We start from the raw sequence: 14448 nt of genomic DNA, 5'->3' as shown, positions 1-14448 counted from the left end.
GAGGAGGATTCAGATTTTTCTGCTTTTTCTGCTGTGTTGCACCTCTGTTACAGATTCATTCTTTTGTGGTATGTTTTAATTTTACTTAATAATACACTGTATAGTTAGGATTCATAATTAAAAGACTGTAATGCTTGTCCACAAATGTTATCAGAACTACCTTATACAGAGCCCCCAAGGGTTAGGAGAATGAAGAAGAAGAAGATTTTGATAGAAATGCTAACAGATACACATGTTACACACATGGAGAAGTACCATCTTTAGTTTTTCAGTTCCTCCTGGGGGCTCTAAAGAACTGTTTGTGAATAATTGGTTGATATTGTAAATTGACATCTGAATACAATAAATAAAAGGATTTTAGAATCAATAGTGGTGTTTACTTTATTTGTAGTTAATTTCCCACAACATTTTAATTGAAACAGTGAAAATCTTTACCTGTATCTATTATGTATTGCTTAAGTATGTTTTCAGTTGAGGATATTTCACAGTAATTTTGAAGATCATATTTTGGTGTCTGATTGTAATAATTTAGCAAAAATCTGTAAAATAATCATATTTTCTTGCAGAACTTTTAGCATTGTCCCTTTATTGGAGGTATTTGATCATAATTATTTGGGAAAAATCTGTAAAATAACAGTATTTTCCTACAGAACTTTTAGGATTGTCCCTTTATTGAAGGTGATTGATCATAATTATTTGGGAAAAATCTGTAAAATAACGGTATTTTTCTACAGAACTTTTAGGATTGTCCCTTTATTGAAGGTGATTGATCATAATTATTTGGGGAAAATCTGTAAAATAACGGTATTTTTCTGTAAACATTTTAATGTAATTTTCTGTAAATGTAATGTTTTTACACATTATTTGAATTAGGGTATTTTACTTTAATTTTACGGTCAATGTTTGGCAGTCCTGCCAGTCATTGACCGTTTTTTTTACAGGTTTTCTTCTTACACTGTAGGTAAGGTGTAGGGGATGGATTGATATTGAGCCATAGACTGGCTTGGCTCCATTATATCCAGGAACCAAACCTGTCTGCCGGGCCAAGCACTTTTCTGTACATTTTAAAGAGCCGTAATTCAATAAAGAGGCATAGTAGAGAAAAGGATCAACATGGAAGCCTCAAGATCAATGTAAATTCAAACAGTCATAAGATGCTCACCTTTATTGTGCATGTCTCTCTCTCTCTTTGTAGGGGTTAATCTGTCACAGTTTGTGTGTATGCATGTGTGTGTGTGTGTGTGTGTACCTTGGCGTTGCTATCAGAGTTGCATCGGGAACACAGCTGTAGCTGAGTCATCCATAACTCTTGCTCCTGGACATCCAGTGCTGAAAGGGAAACACAGAGACACAATGTCAATGTCAGAGTTTCCTGCTGTGAGGAAGCGGTCTGCCTATGAGCAAGGAAATTACCTGCACATACTACTACTTTAAACATAGTTATTTTCATTGCATTTTACATTGATTGTTATAGAGGAGGGCTGCTCTCAACAAGTTTCACGAAAAGAGCCAAACCAGCAGTGAATTGATCCTACTAACAAGTACTGTGTGTGAATTAAAAGCATGCTATATAGAGTTCCAATTGTGTCGGAAATAAAACACACATGACCATGGGTGACATGGTCACTCGTTTAACAAACTAAGGTGCAACACATGAAGTGTTGTCATATCTGTAAGAGACTTTAGTTCAACAAACATAGGAATAGAAACATAGGACACATCCATTTTATTAGGGAAATATCACATCTATAAAGTTGTTAGGGTCGTGCCCATCATTTGAACCTTTCAGAATTGAATGTAGATAAGAACGCCTTGAATGTCCCTACAGCCAGTGCTTGGTTTGTCTCTTCTGGGCTACTGTAGAAACATGGCAACAATTCTTATAATGAGGTGATCAACAGGTGTTTTATTCTGTATTTTTTTCTTCTTTATTGCTGAAAATTGCTGATTTGGTTTGATTTTTAAGGGCTAAGCCAAAATGGACTCGATCAGGAGATTTGGACTATGGCAACACAGACGCATTCAGATGCTGATGCAGGTAGGCTAGTTACTTCTAACTTAATCTGTTTAGATAGATAGACTTTATTGTCCTTCACAGGAAATTTGTCACTGCAGTCTGTACATAGCTATCAGACATACATACATAGATACGAAAAACATATGGACACCACAACATAACAACAAGAATAAACACTTAATGCAGCACATTTAGCACATTTACCACTCCCTGTCCTGTGCGTAGCACTCACTTACGGCTGTTACCGGGATGCCTTGTTTAGAGATGCTATGGCAGAAGGTACAAAACTCCTGCCATAGCGAGCACGTTTACAGGCCACGGTCCTGTATCTGCGTCGAGATGGTAGCAGTACGAATAATGAGTTGAGGGGGTGACTGGTCCGTGTATGTTTTGGTCATTCGATTTTCCTTTCAGAAACGGGTATTAAAAAACAGAAAACGAGTGGTTATTTGATTTTCGTTTTAAAATACAAAAATGAAAATTGAAATACAAGGCGTTTTTCTTTTTCATGGTCAAAAAGGGATGAGCGAAATTAAAAAAATGATTCGATTTTCATTTTCTATTTCATATAACAAAAAATAAAATCACTAGAAAACAGAAACAGAAAAAAGGCCTGTTTTTTCATATTCTGAGACCGGATGTTGTCATTTACAGGACGGTGCTGTGTAGAAGAAACAGTAGACTAGTAGACTGCGGTCAATCCAGCCGTGAGTCCGATCTCCGTGGACAAATCAGCCGCACTTAAATTTAGAGTGTACAAGTAATCTCAGCATTATGGTAAATGCGGAGAAACAGCGTATTTACTTCCGGTTTTCAAAATAAAGGTATTTAGAACAGTACGCTATAATTAAAATAGGCTATGTTACATTAAAGTGTTTCATGCGCCCCTGATGAATAAAAAACACTTTATATCAAGTATCTTTACTGCACCAGTGTGGAGAAATGCCAAAATAAAAGTCTCATATTTATGCCTCCAGAGATAGCATATTTGACCATATTTGAGGTACTGTAAAAACATATTGCTCAGTGTTTCCTGGCTACTGATGGTATATTTGACTTTTACACATATGAGACTACAAACATACTTAATATCAAGCATTTTTACTTACCAATTTGGAGAAATTCAACAATAAAAGTCCATATTTGTACCTCCAAGTGGTATTTTCATATATTTGAGCTACTGTAAAAACACTTTGCTCAATAATTCCTGGCTATGGATGATATATTTGACTTCTACACATCTAAGACTACAAGTATACTTAATATCAAGCATTTTTACTGTACCAATGTGGAGAAATTGAAGAATAAAAGTCCCATATTTATACTTCCAGATTCCATATTTTCTTATATTTGAGCTACTGTAAAAATGTAAACTGTATGTGGAACCACCTGCAACAGCTGTCACACTGAATAATATAAAAAATAATATGTGAGGAAGAGACAGTAGGTACAATGGTGTTTTGAAGTTAAAACTAATTATTTTTCCCTTTTACCTACAAATGGACACAGCAGAGCTGCAAAATAAGAAGAATGTGGACTGGCATTGCATTTTGTGTGAAAAGTAAACAAATTAGAATTGTGTAGGATTTTGTGTTTAGTGTTTAGTGTTTATATTATCAAGATGTTATTAAACATTTGTGTGAAATTTTGTCATGATTACTGCAGCATTATTGAAGTATAATGAAAATGCTTCACCCATAGCCAGGAAACACTGAGCAATGTGTTTTTACAGTACCTCAAATATGGTCAAATATGCAATCTCTGGAGGCATAAATATGAGGCTTTTATTTCGGCATTTCTCCACACTGGTACAGTAAAGATACTTGATATAAAGTTTTTTTTTATTCATCAGGGGCGCATGAAACACTTTAATGTAACATATTTTAATTATAGCGTACTGTTCTAAATACCTTTATTTTGAAAACCGGAAGTAAATACGCTGTTTCTCCGCATTTACCATAATGCTGAGAATACTTGTACACTCTAAATTTAAGTGCGGCTGATTTGACCACGGAGATCGGACTCACGGCTGGATTGACCGCAGTCTACTAGCCTACTGTTTCTTCTACACAGCACCGTCCTGTAAATGACAACATCCGGTCTCAGAATATGAAACAACAGGCCTTTTTTCCGTTTCTGTTTTCTAGTGATTTTATTTTTTGTTATATGAAATAGAAAATGAAAATCGAATAATTTTTTTAATTTCGCTCATCCCTTTCTGACCATGAAAAAGAAAAACGCCTTGTATTTCAATTTTAATTTCTGTATTTTAAAACGAAAATCAAATAACCACTCGTTTTCTGTTTTTTAATACCCGTTTCTGAAAGGAAAATCCAATGACCAAAACAGACCGGGGACTGGGGTTGTGTGCTATACTGTGTGCTCTGCGTGTAATGATGAACGTTTCCGGCTTTATTGCAGTAATACATATTACCTATTACAGAAATAGACTACAGTCATCAGAAAAGGAAGCACTGGGTTTGAATTAAAGAGCAGCAGACCTTGAAACAATCCACCCAGCCCACCAGCTGGACCAGCTGTTGCGCTTTCAGCTTCGTCAGCCATGATGAGGAAGGATTACACGGAGGAAACTGTCTCACGTGTTGCTTTTATTTTACTCTCTTCTTCACAGCACCGGGAAAAGAACATCAGTAGCCATGGCTTCATGAAAAGTCACACAGTGCACCGCTCCCACACTGCTACCAAACATAAAGTGCCCCAAAGTGACGTAAAGTGCCCAAACAAAAAAAGAAAAAAAACACAGCAGGTCGTACTTCTTATAATACAGGTTCATAACAAAACAGGCTGGTCGTAATTCTTACAATATGGGAGTATATCAAACACGTGGGATGATATAACTTAAATCTAATGTAAATAATATGCTTGTTGAGAATACATAAGTTAACACCAGCCCATCATTTATACATACATTGGTAACTTACTATTATTGATGGAAGAGCAATGCAGAGTTGCACCGCATAGTTTGGTTAGCCAAACAGGAGGGTAACATTGTGGGCTGTTAAATACTATGATCTTGTGCGTGTTCCAGGTCATGTGAACAGCATATTTGTAATATTAATTTCTGCCATAAGAAACTTGTTTTGGTAAAAGGGGAATACGGGGAGACATTATAGATAATTTGTGTAAAGTATATTTGTGTTTACAAGGCTGAAAATGCTTTATATAATAAGAAACTGTGTTGAAAATATAGTATATAGAATATAGTATAGCCTAGTGGGAAAAGCTATTGGTTTAAAAGGGGCTGATGTGGCCCTAGTGAAAGCAGTCTTGGTTACAGTGAAGGTAACAGTCATTGAAAGGTATGATTTAAGTTACTGAGGAACCCCTTGTTGTGACAATTTTTTATTAACATTGTAACATTTCTTTTTTTAAAATGTTTTCACTTTTTACCACTTCCTGTAAATATTATCACTGTTTTGCACCTTGGGAGGCCAGCAATAAATTGCACCAACAATATCTTCTGACTACTAAGTTATTTTTTTTTTTTTTATACGTCTATGTATATATGTATATAAGTAACTGAATATGTTGGTTTCTTTTATTTTATATGTTATTACATACATTTTTGTTTATGTGTGTAGCATGAAGGCTCAATTCAGTATACAGCCTTGTATTGTATAATGATAAATACATTTTCTTTGATTCCTTGATTCTACACTAATGAAAGCATAGCTATGCATATTATATTCTAATAAATATTAGATAAATAAGTGTTACACAGTGGATTTAAAATACTGTATTTAAAACAAATTTTGTATTTTCTTATATTGTCAGTCTCAGGTAAACATAGAGCTCCTCTAGTGACTTTTGCACACATACATATTTCTTCAGGTGACTGCCAGAGAAGTAGGTACATATGCAACAAAAAGAAAGCTTTGTGAGGCTACACAAAGCAAGAGATCAATAAAAACATCAGAATTTAACACACCTCTGTCAAAAAGCCATAAGTGTGACAAAGAGTGAGGGAGAGACATACAACAGAGAGAGAGAGAGTCACACACAGAGCAGGGAGAGAGAGAGAGAGAGAGAGAGAGAGAGAGAGAGAGAGAGGTAGACATATTTTAAGTGTGCCCATATCATTGAAGACATTAGCCTTATTTTAAAGTTAAAGACTGGTGATTCTGACATTGAAATGGTCACTCTTTATACCTTTATGGCAAATGGATGTTTCTCTATTTGCAAAGATGGAACTACAATGGAAATATGACCATTAATTTATATATTTTAAGTGTGATAAAATTTGTCTGACAACAAATCCCTTGAAAAAATGAAAGTATATTGACTTTTTCTGACTCTGAGGACTATTTTCAATGGCGCAATGACCTGCATTTGGTAACCTAGTGAGTATTTGAGACAGCAGGATGGTGTGTGAATTCATGAGTTAAATTAAACTGCTAAATGGACTATTCTTATGATGTGCCACACATTCATACACTGATGGCAGTGGCTGCCATGCAAGATGCCAATTGCTCATCAGAAAGGAAACTAATCATTCATACACACTCATACACAAATGCATAGCATTGGGAGCAATTTGGGGCTCAGTAACTTAGTAGCTCAAGGACACTTCGACATGCAGCGAGAGGAGCCGGGGATCGAACCACTAACCTTGCGATTAGTGGACAACCCGCTGCCCTTAGCTGCCCAGCTAAACACTGCTGTGTGTGTGTTCATAGAAATAAAGGACCCTATCACCCAGTGCAACAGTGGGTATTTAACAGATTTTGGCCAAAATAGAGCTATAAGATATATCAGGCTTTGAATAACCAAAAATATCATTCATATACACAGCCGTTGTTAGACAATAGACCTTTAAAACTAATTGTAAATGTAAGTTTGATTAACCACATTTTACATTCAATATATGAAGTTTTATAACTAGGTTCGGGAACAAAGACGCCTTGCACTCATCTCATTTCTGCTCAAAATGTACTTTAACACACTTTATCTGTTCCCTCCTTCAACAACTCAGTTTCAACATGATCGGCGTCAGACAAGAAACACAAAAAACTAATACCCAGAACCACAGAGAACGAGCTCATCCTCAACCCTTCAGACAGCGACATGTTTGAAGACGAATGGCAAACCCACTCTCTTCTGTCTTAATTCTCAGAGTTTTTAGTAAGTTTAGTCCTAAAACAGATAAAGTAATTATGGTAGGTAATTTTATATTCATGTGGATATTGACAATGATAGCCTTAGTAATGCATCTATTTCATTAATAGACTCAATTGGCTTCTGTCACAGTGTAAATAAACCCACCCATTGTTTTAATCACACTCTTGACCTCGTTCTATCGTATGGCATTGATATTGAACAGTTAATAGTCTTCCCACAAAATCCTTCTCTACCTGACCATTATTTAATAACTTTTGAATTCCTATTACTAGATTATAAGCCATTAGGCAAAACTTCCTACAGCAGATGTCTATCTGACAGTGCTGTAGCTAAATTTAAGGAGGAGATTCCATCAGTGTTTAATTCAATACCATGTCTGAATTTAACAGAGTCCTATAATAACTTTAGTCCCTCCCAAATTGATAATCTCTTTAATAGTGCTGCAGGTTCACTGTGAATGAAACTAGATTCTATGGCCCCTTTAAAAAGGAAAATATTAAAACAGAGAAGGCTAGCACCATGATACAACCACAAAACTCGCCAATTAAAGCAAAGTCTTTCTTCCAAATTATTAGAATAGGCTCAATTTTGGCAAGATAGTCTTAAAATATATAGAAAGGCCCTCCGTAATGCCAGAGGAGCCTATTACTCAGCACTAATAAGAACAACCACAGGTTCCTCTTCAGCACTGTAGCCAGGCTGACAGAGAGTCACAGCTCTATTGAGCCACATATCCCCACAACCCAGAGCAGTAATGACTTTATGAGCTTCTTTTATGATAAAATTATTACTATTAGAAACTGAATTAATAACCAAATGCCCTCAACAGGTATCACTGTCTCTCCAAGTTCAGGAATTTTAACAAATGTAAAATCATATATATATTTAGACTGTTTTTCTGCTATCAGGTCAACTAACTTCAATAATTTCTACATAAAAGCCATCAACCTGTCTGTTAGACCCCATCCCAACTAGGCTGCTTAAAGACGTCTTACCCTTAGTTGGCACTTCTTTACTGGATATGATCAGTCTTTCTTTATTATCAGGATATGTACCACAGTCCTTTAAAGTAGATGTAATTAAACCCCTTCTTAAAAACCCACTCTTGACCCAGGAGTTTTAGCCAACTATAGACCCATTTCTAACCTCCCCTTCCTCTCTAAGATTCTGGAGAAAGTAGTCGCCAAACAGTTGTGTGACTAACTACATAGCAACAGCTTATTTGAGGATTTTCACCTAGGATTTAGAGTTCATCACAGCACAGAGACAGCACTGGTTAAAGTTAATAACGACCTTTTAATTGCTTCTGACAATAGACTTGTCTCTGTGCTTGTATTGTTAGATCTTAGTGCTGCATTTGACACCATTGACCATCATATCCTATTACAGAGACTTGAGTATCTAATTGGCATTAAAGGAACCACACTAAGCTGGTTTAAATCCTATTCTTCAGATCGGTCTCAGTTTGTACATGTTAATGATGAATCCTCCATAAACACTAAAGTTAGTCATGGAGTTCCACAAGGTTCTGTGGTTGGACCAATTCTATTCACTTTATATATGCTTCCCTTAGGCAACATTATTAGGAATCACTCCATTAACTTTCTTTCTTTCTTTCGTTATGCAGATGATACCCAGTTATATCTATCAATTAATCAGTTATCTAAATTACAAGCATGTCTTAAGGACATAAAAACCTGGATGAGCCTTGGCCTCCAGCACCACTGTCAGGAATCTTGGAGTTATCTTTGATCAGGATACGTCCTTTAATTCACACATAAAGCAAACCTCTAGGACTGCCTTTTTTCATTTAAGAAATATTGCAGAAATCAGACACATCCTGTCACAGACGGATGCAGAAAAACTAGTCCATGCATTTGTTACTTCTACGCTGGATTACTGCAACTCCTTATTATCAGGCTGCCCCAATAAGTTCATTAAGACGCTCCAATTGATTCAGAACACTGCAGCACTGAGGTCCTCTACAGAAAAGGACAGAGCAGGCTGTTCTTTCTGAAGAGGCTCAGGTCATTCAACGTGTGCACTCGGCTACTATAGATGTTCTACCAGTCTGTAGTGGCCAGTGTCCTCTTCTTTGCGGTGGTCTGTTGGGGGGGAGGCATCAGCACTGGGGGTGCCAACAAGCTTAGCAAGCTGGTGAGGATGGCCAGCTCGGTGGTCTGGGATGGAGCTGGACATGGTGGAGGCTGTGACTGAGAAGAGGATGAGAGGGAAGCTGAAAGCCATCATGGACAACTCCTCTCATCCTGTCTACACTGAGTTCAGGCAGCTCAGGAGCACTTTCAGCTACAGACTGACCCAGCCCCGAGCCTCAAAGCAGTTTGGAGGCTCATTTGTTCCGTCTGCCACAACGCCACAACACCCAGTACCTTCAACCCCCACAGACAAAGACTGGTTTAAAACTCCTACCTACAACGCACAAACCTTTTGCACTATTTATATTTAATTTCCACTCGTACAGTTTGGATTTAGTTTTTTAGTTTTAGTCAAGTTTAATTTTCTGCTCATATTTTGAACTCCATGTCCTACTTGAACAATGCACAGTGTATATACTTTCATTTATAGTTTTATATCTTCTATTATATTTTGTATTTTGTAATATTTTCATTTGTGATATTCTTTGTTCTCTGTTTTGCACTACTTTGCCCTATTGCTGCTGTGTCAACCTGAATTTCTCCTAAGGGGGATAGATAAAGGAATATCTTATCTTATCTTATCTTAGCATGAGAACTGACAGGAACTAGTAAAAGAGATCATATCTCTCCTATATTAGCTTCTCTGCACTGGCTCCCTGTAAAATTCAGAATAGAATTTTAAATCCTCCTCCTCACCTACAAAGCTCTTCATAGTCAGGCCCCTTCATATCTTAAAGAGCTCATAGCACCCTAATACCCTTCTAGAACACACTCTGAATGCAGGGCTACTTGTGGTTCCTATATTCTCTAAAAGTAGAACAGGAGCCAGAGCATTCAGCTACAAAACTCCTCTCCTGTGGAACCAGCTTCCAGTTTGGGTTTGGGAGGCAGACACCTTCTCCGCATTTAAGAGTAGGCTCAAGGGTGCCCGGTTAGCTCAGTCGGTAGAGCTGGCTACCCATATACGGGTTGCTGCAGCAGCCTGGGTTTGAATCCGACCTGCGGCCCTTTGCTGCATGTCATTCTCTCTCTGCCCCCCTTTCCTGTCAATCTTCAGCTGTCCCTGTCTAATAAAGGCATGAAAAGGCCAAAAAAAAGATAACTTTTAGAGTAGGCTTAAGACGTTCCTCTTTGATAAAGCTTATAGTTAGGTCTGGCTCAGGTGAGTCCTGAACCATCCCTTAGTTCTGCTGCTATAGGCCTAGACTATTGGGGGATTTCCCATGATGCACTGAGCTCCTCTCTTCCTCTCCCTCTCTTTCTGCACACATTCACGTCCCATTAATGCATGTTACTAACTTCCCTTCTTCCCCGGAGTTCTTGTGCTTTCCTGTCTTGCAGGTTCTCATTAATCCTGGTGGGGCCTCCTGCCATGGTCCTGCTTGACTCCCACTGCTAACATTACTGATATTATTGTTATTATCGATTCGTACGAAACCTTTCCATTCAATTCAATTTTTAATTCAATTTTATTTGTATAGCGCCAATTCATAACATAAGTTATCTCAGGACACTTTTAAAATAGAGCAGGTCTAGACCGAACACTTTATAACATTATTTACAGAGACCCAACAGTACCACCATGAGCAAGCACTTGGCGACAAGGGCAAGGAAGAACTGTCTGTTAAACGGCAGAAACCTAGGACAGATCCTTCGGCTCTAGGTGGGTGGTCGTCTGTCTCGACCAGTTGGGGTAGAGAGAGAGAGAGAGAGAGAGAGAGAGAGAGAGAGAGAGAGAGAGAGAGAAACAAACAGACAGACAGGTGCACAGTAACAACAGTATTGGCAATGGCAATCTAGCAGGACCATGGCAGGAGGCTCCACCTGGATCGATAAGAACTTTAAGATTTCACGTAGCATCTGGGGACAGTCCTGGCAAAAAGTTCTAAAAAGAATTTTGATATTTCAAAAAATAAGCACGTTATAAAATTAGCACTTTTGGTCAAAACAGGAAGTGGAGTATTTCTCCACATTGGTATGTCCGATTGACACCAAGCTTGGGTCCATAGTTCCCCATGTCTTCCTTAGGCATCATGCACAATTTGAGGCCATCGCCACAAGGTGGCACTCTTTAAAATGAAGAAGTTTATATCTCCACATCGGCCGTGAGATTAAAATGAAATTTGGTACGATGATTGCCCATGGCTCCCTGAGTCTTGCTAAAAAATGTGTCAATAATCCACCACTAGGTGGTGCTCTGGTGCCTGTTTAAATAACAAAGTGGTACTGTGCGGTGACTGTAATAGTTATGAATATGAAATTCACAGGGCACGTGAAAAGGTTTGGCTGAGGTGAGTCCTGAACCATCCCTTATGTTCTCATGGATCCTAGTGGAGCCTCCTACCATGGTCCTGCTTGAGTGCCATTGCTAATATCACTGATATTAGTGTTATTATTATTATAAGTATTGTTATATATTATATATTATTATATATTATTGCTACGGTTACTGTTGTTGCTGTTGTCACTGTTCATTGTCCCCCATCGTTGCTGTTGTCTTGTTCATCATCATCAGTCACTACTATTAATGTAGTTGTTGCTACTGTTGTTGCTGTGCTACTGTTGTTGCTGTGCTACTGTCTGTCTGTCTGTCTGTCTGTCTGTCTGTCTGTCTCTCTCTCTCTCTCTCTCTCTCTCTCTCTCTCTCTCTCTCACCCCAACTGGTCGAGGCAGATGACCCTAGAGCCGAAGGGTCTGTCCTAGGTTACTGCCTTTTAACAGGCAGTTTTTCCTTGCCCCCGTCACCAAGTGCTTGCTCATGGTGGTACTGTTGGGTCTCTGTAAATGTTATAAGGAGTTCGGTCTAGACCTGATCTATTTGAAAAGTGTCCTGAGATAACTTCTGTTATGAATTGGCGCTATACAAATAAAATTGAATTGAAATTGAATTGAATTGTAGACTGGTGCCTGTAGCTCACATACCAGAAATCGTGTTTGTCCACCATCAGGTGGCGCTATAATGAATTTGTTTGATAACTTTCACATACTATACACACACTAAAAATATTCATATCCACGTTCCCTGAATTGACCTGAATCCAGAGATATATGCCATTACGTCGCAATTTTCTTTTTTTTCGCAAAATTGTGCAGAAAATTTGCAAAACCTATTTTCTATCTCCTCCTAGGCGTTTAGTCCAATCTCCATGAAATTTTGCACATAGCATCTGTGGACCAGCCTGACACAAATTTACATAAAGAATTCCGATAGTCCAAAAGATGTGCAAGTTATAACCTTTCCAAATTCCACGCATTCATAGGGGTCGTCTTTGTTAGTGAAACCTATTTTAAATGCAATTGTTAACTGCTGTAAACTTTATCATTAAATTATAGTACAAATCAATCACAAACACGCAGTTCAGTTCTTAGTGTTATTGCGTGATGTTTTGAAAAATGTTTTCCATTAATATAGTAATGGATTCTAAACATTTGAAATGATGCACTGTGTTTCAGTTACAAAGTTGTTGTTGACACTGATAGCGCAACACTGTATTGTACCTCTTTATATAAGCATTTTCTACCAAAAATAATATTTCACATTCTCTTACCTCTAAGTTTGTAAGAATCCCCAGTAGTGGACTGAACAGTAAACATGTAGGGAAACTCATCACTCGAAACCACCATTGCCCCAAGGAGAGGAAGAGACCCTCTGGGAGGTCGCTGGCTTTTATTGAGTTCATTCAAATAATACTGGAGCTGACCAAGCTCTGGGTCCAGTACAAAGTATCTACAGATGAGAGAAGTGACAGAGAAATAAGGAGACAGTTGACATTATTAACAATGGTTATCTGAAAGTTACATAGCCTATAGAAACTTTAACTTACTGGTCTGTGATTGGGAAAACATATTTTTCTCAGTGTCCTCTAACATCAAAATACAATTTATCCAATATAAAAAAAATAGCTAGCCTTAATGATCAGTGAGAATACAATTCTACTCTTGTGTGTGAATGTGTACTAATAAGTTATTTTCTGTTCGGTGGAGTTTGCCATCACTGTGTGAATGTGTGTGAAAGGGCGAATGTGGCACATTGAGTGGTCGGAAATCTAGAAAGGCGCAATACAAGTACAGGTCCATTAAGCTTTAGCTTTCAGATGTAATTCAGTTAAATTTTATTTGTATAACACCAAATTATAACAAAGGTTATCTCCGGACACTTTTCAAATAGAGCAGTTCTAGACCGTACTCCTGTAAAAAACTGTCAAACCATGACAGTAAAAGACTGTAAACTCTAAATAGGTTAAATACTGTTTCAATGGGGCGCCCGGATAGCTCAGTGGGTAGAGCTGGCGACACATGTACCGAGGCTGAATCCTTGCTGCAGCTGCCCAGGGTTCAAATCCGACCTACCTGCAGCACTTTGCTGCATGTCACCCCGTCTCTCTCTGACCCCCTTTCTTGTCTATCTTCAGCTGTCACTAAAATAAAGGCAATAAAAAAAAGCCCAAAAACTTTACTTTAAAAAAAAAAAATACTGTTTCTATGACAGCAAAACAATTCAATTCAATTTTATTTGTATAGCGCCAATTCATAACAGAAGTTATCTCAGGACACATTTCAAATAGAGCAGGTCTAGACCGAACTCCTTATAACATTTACAGAGACCCAACAGTACCACCATGAGCAAGCAATTGGCGACGGGGGCAAGGAAAAACTGCCTGTTAAGAGGCAGAAACCTAGGACAGACCCTTCGGCTCTAGGTGGGTGGTCGTCTGCCTCGACCAGTTGGGGTGAGAGAGAGACAGAGACAGAGACAGAGACAGAGAGAGAGACAGAGACAGACGCAGACAGACAGACAGACAGACAGACAGACAGACAGACAGACAGACAGACAGACAGACAGGTGCACAGCAACAACAGTAGCAACAACTACACCAATAGTAGTGACTGATGATGATGAACATGAAGAAGACAATGACAACGACAACAGAAACGATAGGGGACAATGATAGTGACAATAGTAATAATAGTAACTGTAGTAATAATAATAACAATAATATCAGTGATATTAGCAATGGCAGTCAAGCAGGACCATGGCCGGAGGCTCCACCAGGATCCATTAGAACCTGCAAGACAAGAAAGCAAAAGAACTCCGGGGAAGAAGTGAAGTTAGTAACATGCATTAATGGGACGTGA

At 38.2% G+C, this 14448-nt stretch overlaps 1 protein-coding gene and 1 long non-coding RNA gene across 6 annotated transcripts in view; both read right to left on the bottom strand.

Moving 5' to 3' along the window:
- LOC127367489 (uncharacterized) overlaps positions 1 to 14448 on the bottom strand; it is a 118870-nt gene that overhangs the window by 54312 nt on the left and 50110 nt on the right. The gene's annotated exons all lie outside the window — the stretch shown is intronic.
- LOC127367437 (oxysterol-binding protein-related protein 11-like) overlaps positions 1 to 14448 on the bottom strand; it is a 71135-nt gene that overhangs the window by 54312 nt on the left and 2375 nt on the right. For 3 of the 5 annotated variants that reach the window (XR_007885473.1, XM_051407286.1, XM_051407290.1), the window contains exons 2-3: positions 12861 to 13039; positions 1250 to 1329 (exon numbers count right to left, since the gene is read on the bottom strand). Coding sequence is in view for 4 of the 5 variants with exons in the window: in XM_051407286.1 (XP_051263246.1) it covers positions 1250 to 1329; positions 12861 to 13039 (259 nt within the window). In the remaining variant the exon portion in view is untranslated. Of the gene's footprint in view, positions 1 to 1249; positions 1330 to 4518; positions 4913 to 12860; positions 13040 to 14448 lie in introns of those variants that run through there. The other 2 variants (XM_051407288.1, XM_051407289.1) reach the window with 2 other exon arrangements.

The sequence above is a fragment of the Dicentrarchus labrax genome, unplaced genomic scaffold (genome assembly GCF_905237075.1).
Source record: "Dicentrarchus labrax unplaced genomic scaffold, dlabrax2021, whole genome shotgun sequence".
Classification (NCBI taxonomy): Eukaryota; Metazoa; Chordata; class Actinopteri; family Moronidae; genus Dicentrarchus; species Dicentrarchus labrax.
This window is presented reverse-complemented; position numbering and strand designations above follow the sequence as displayed.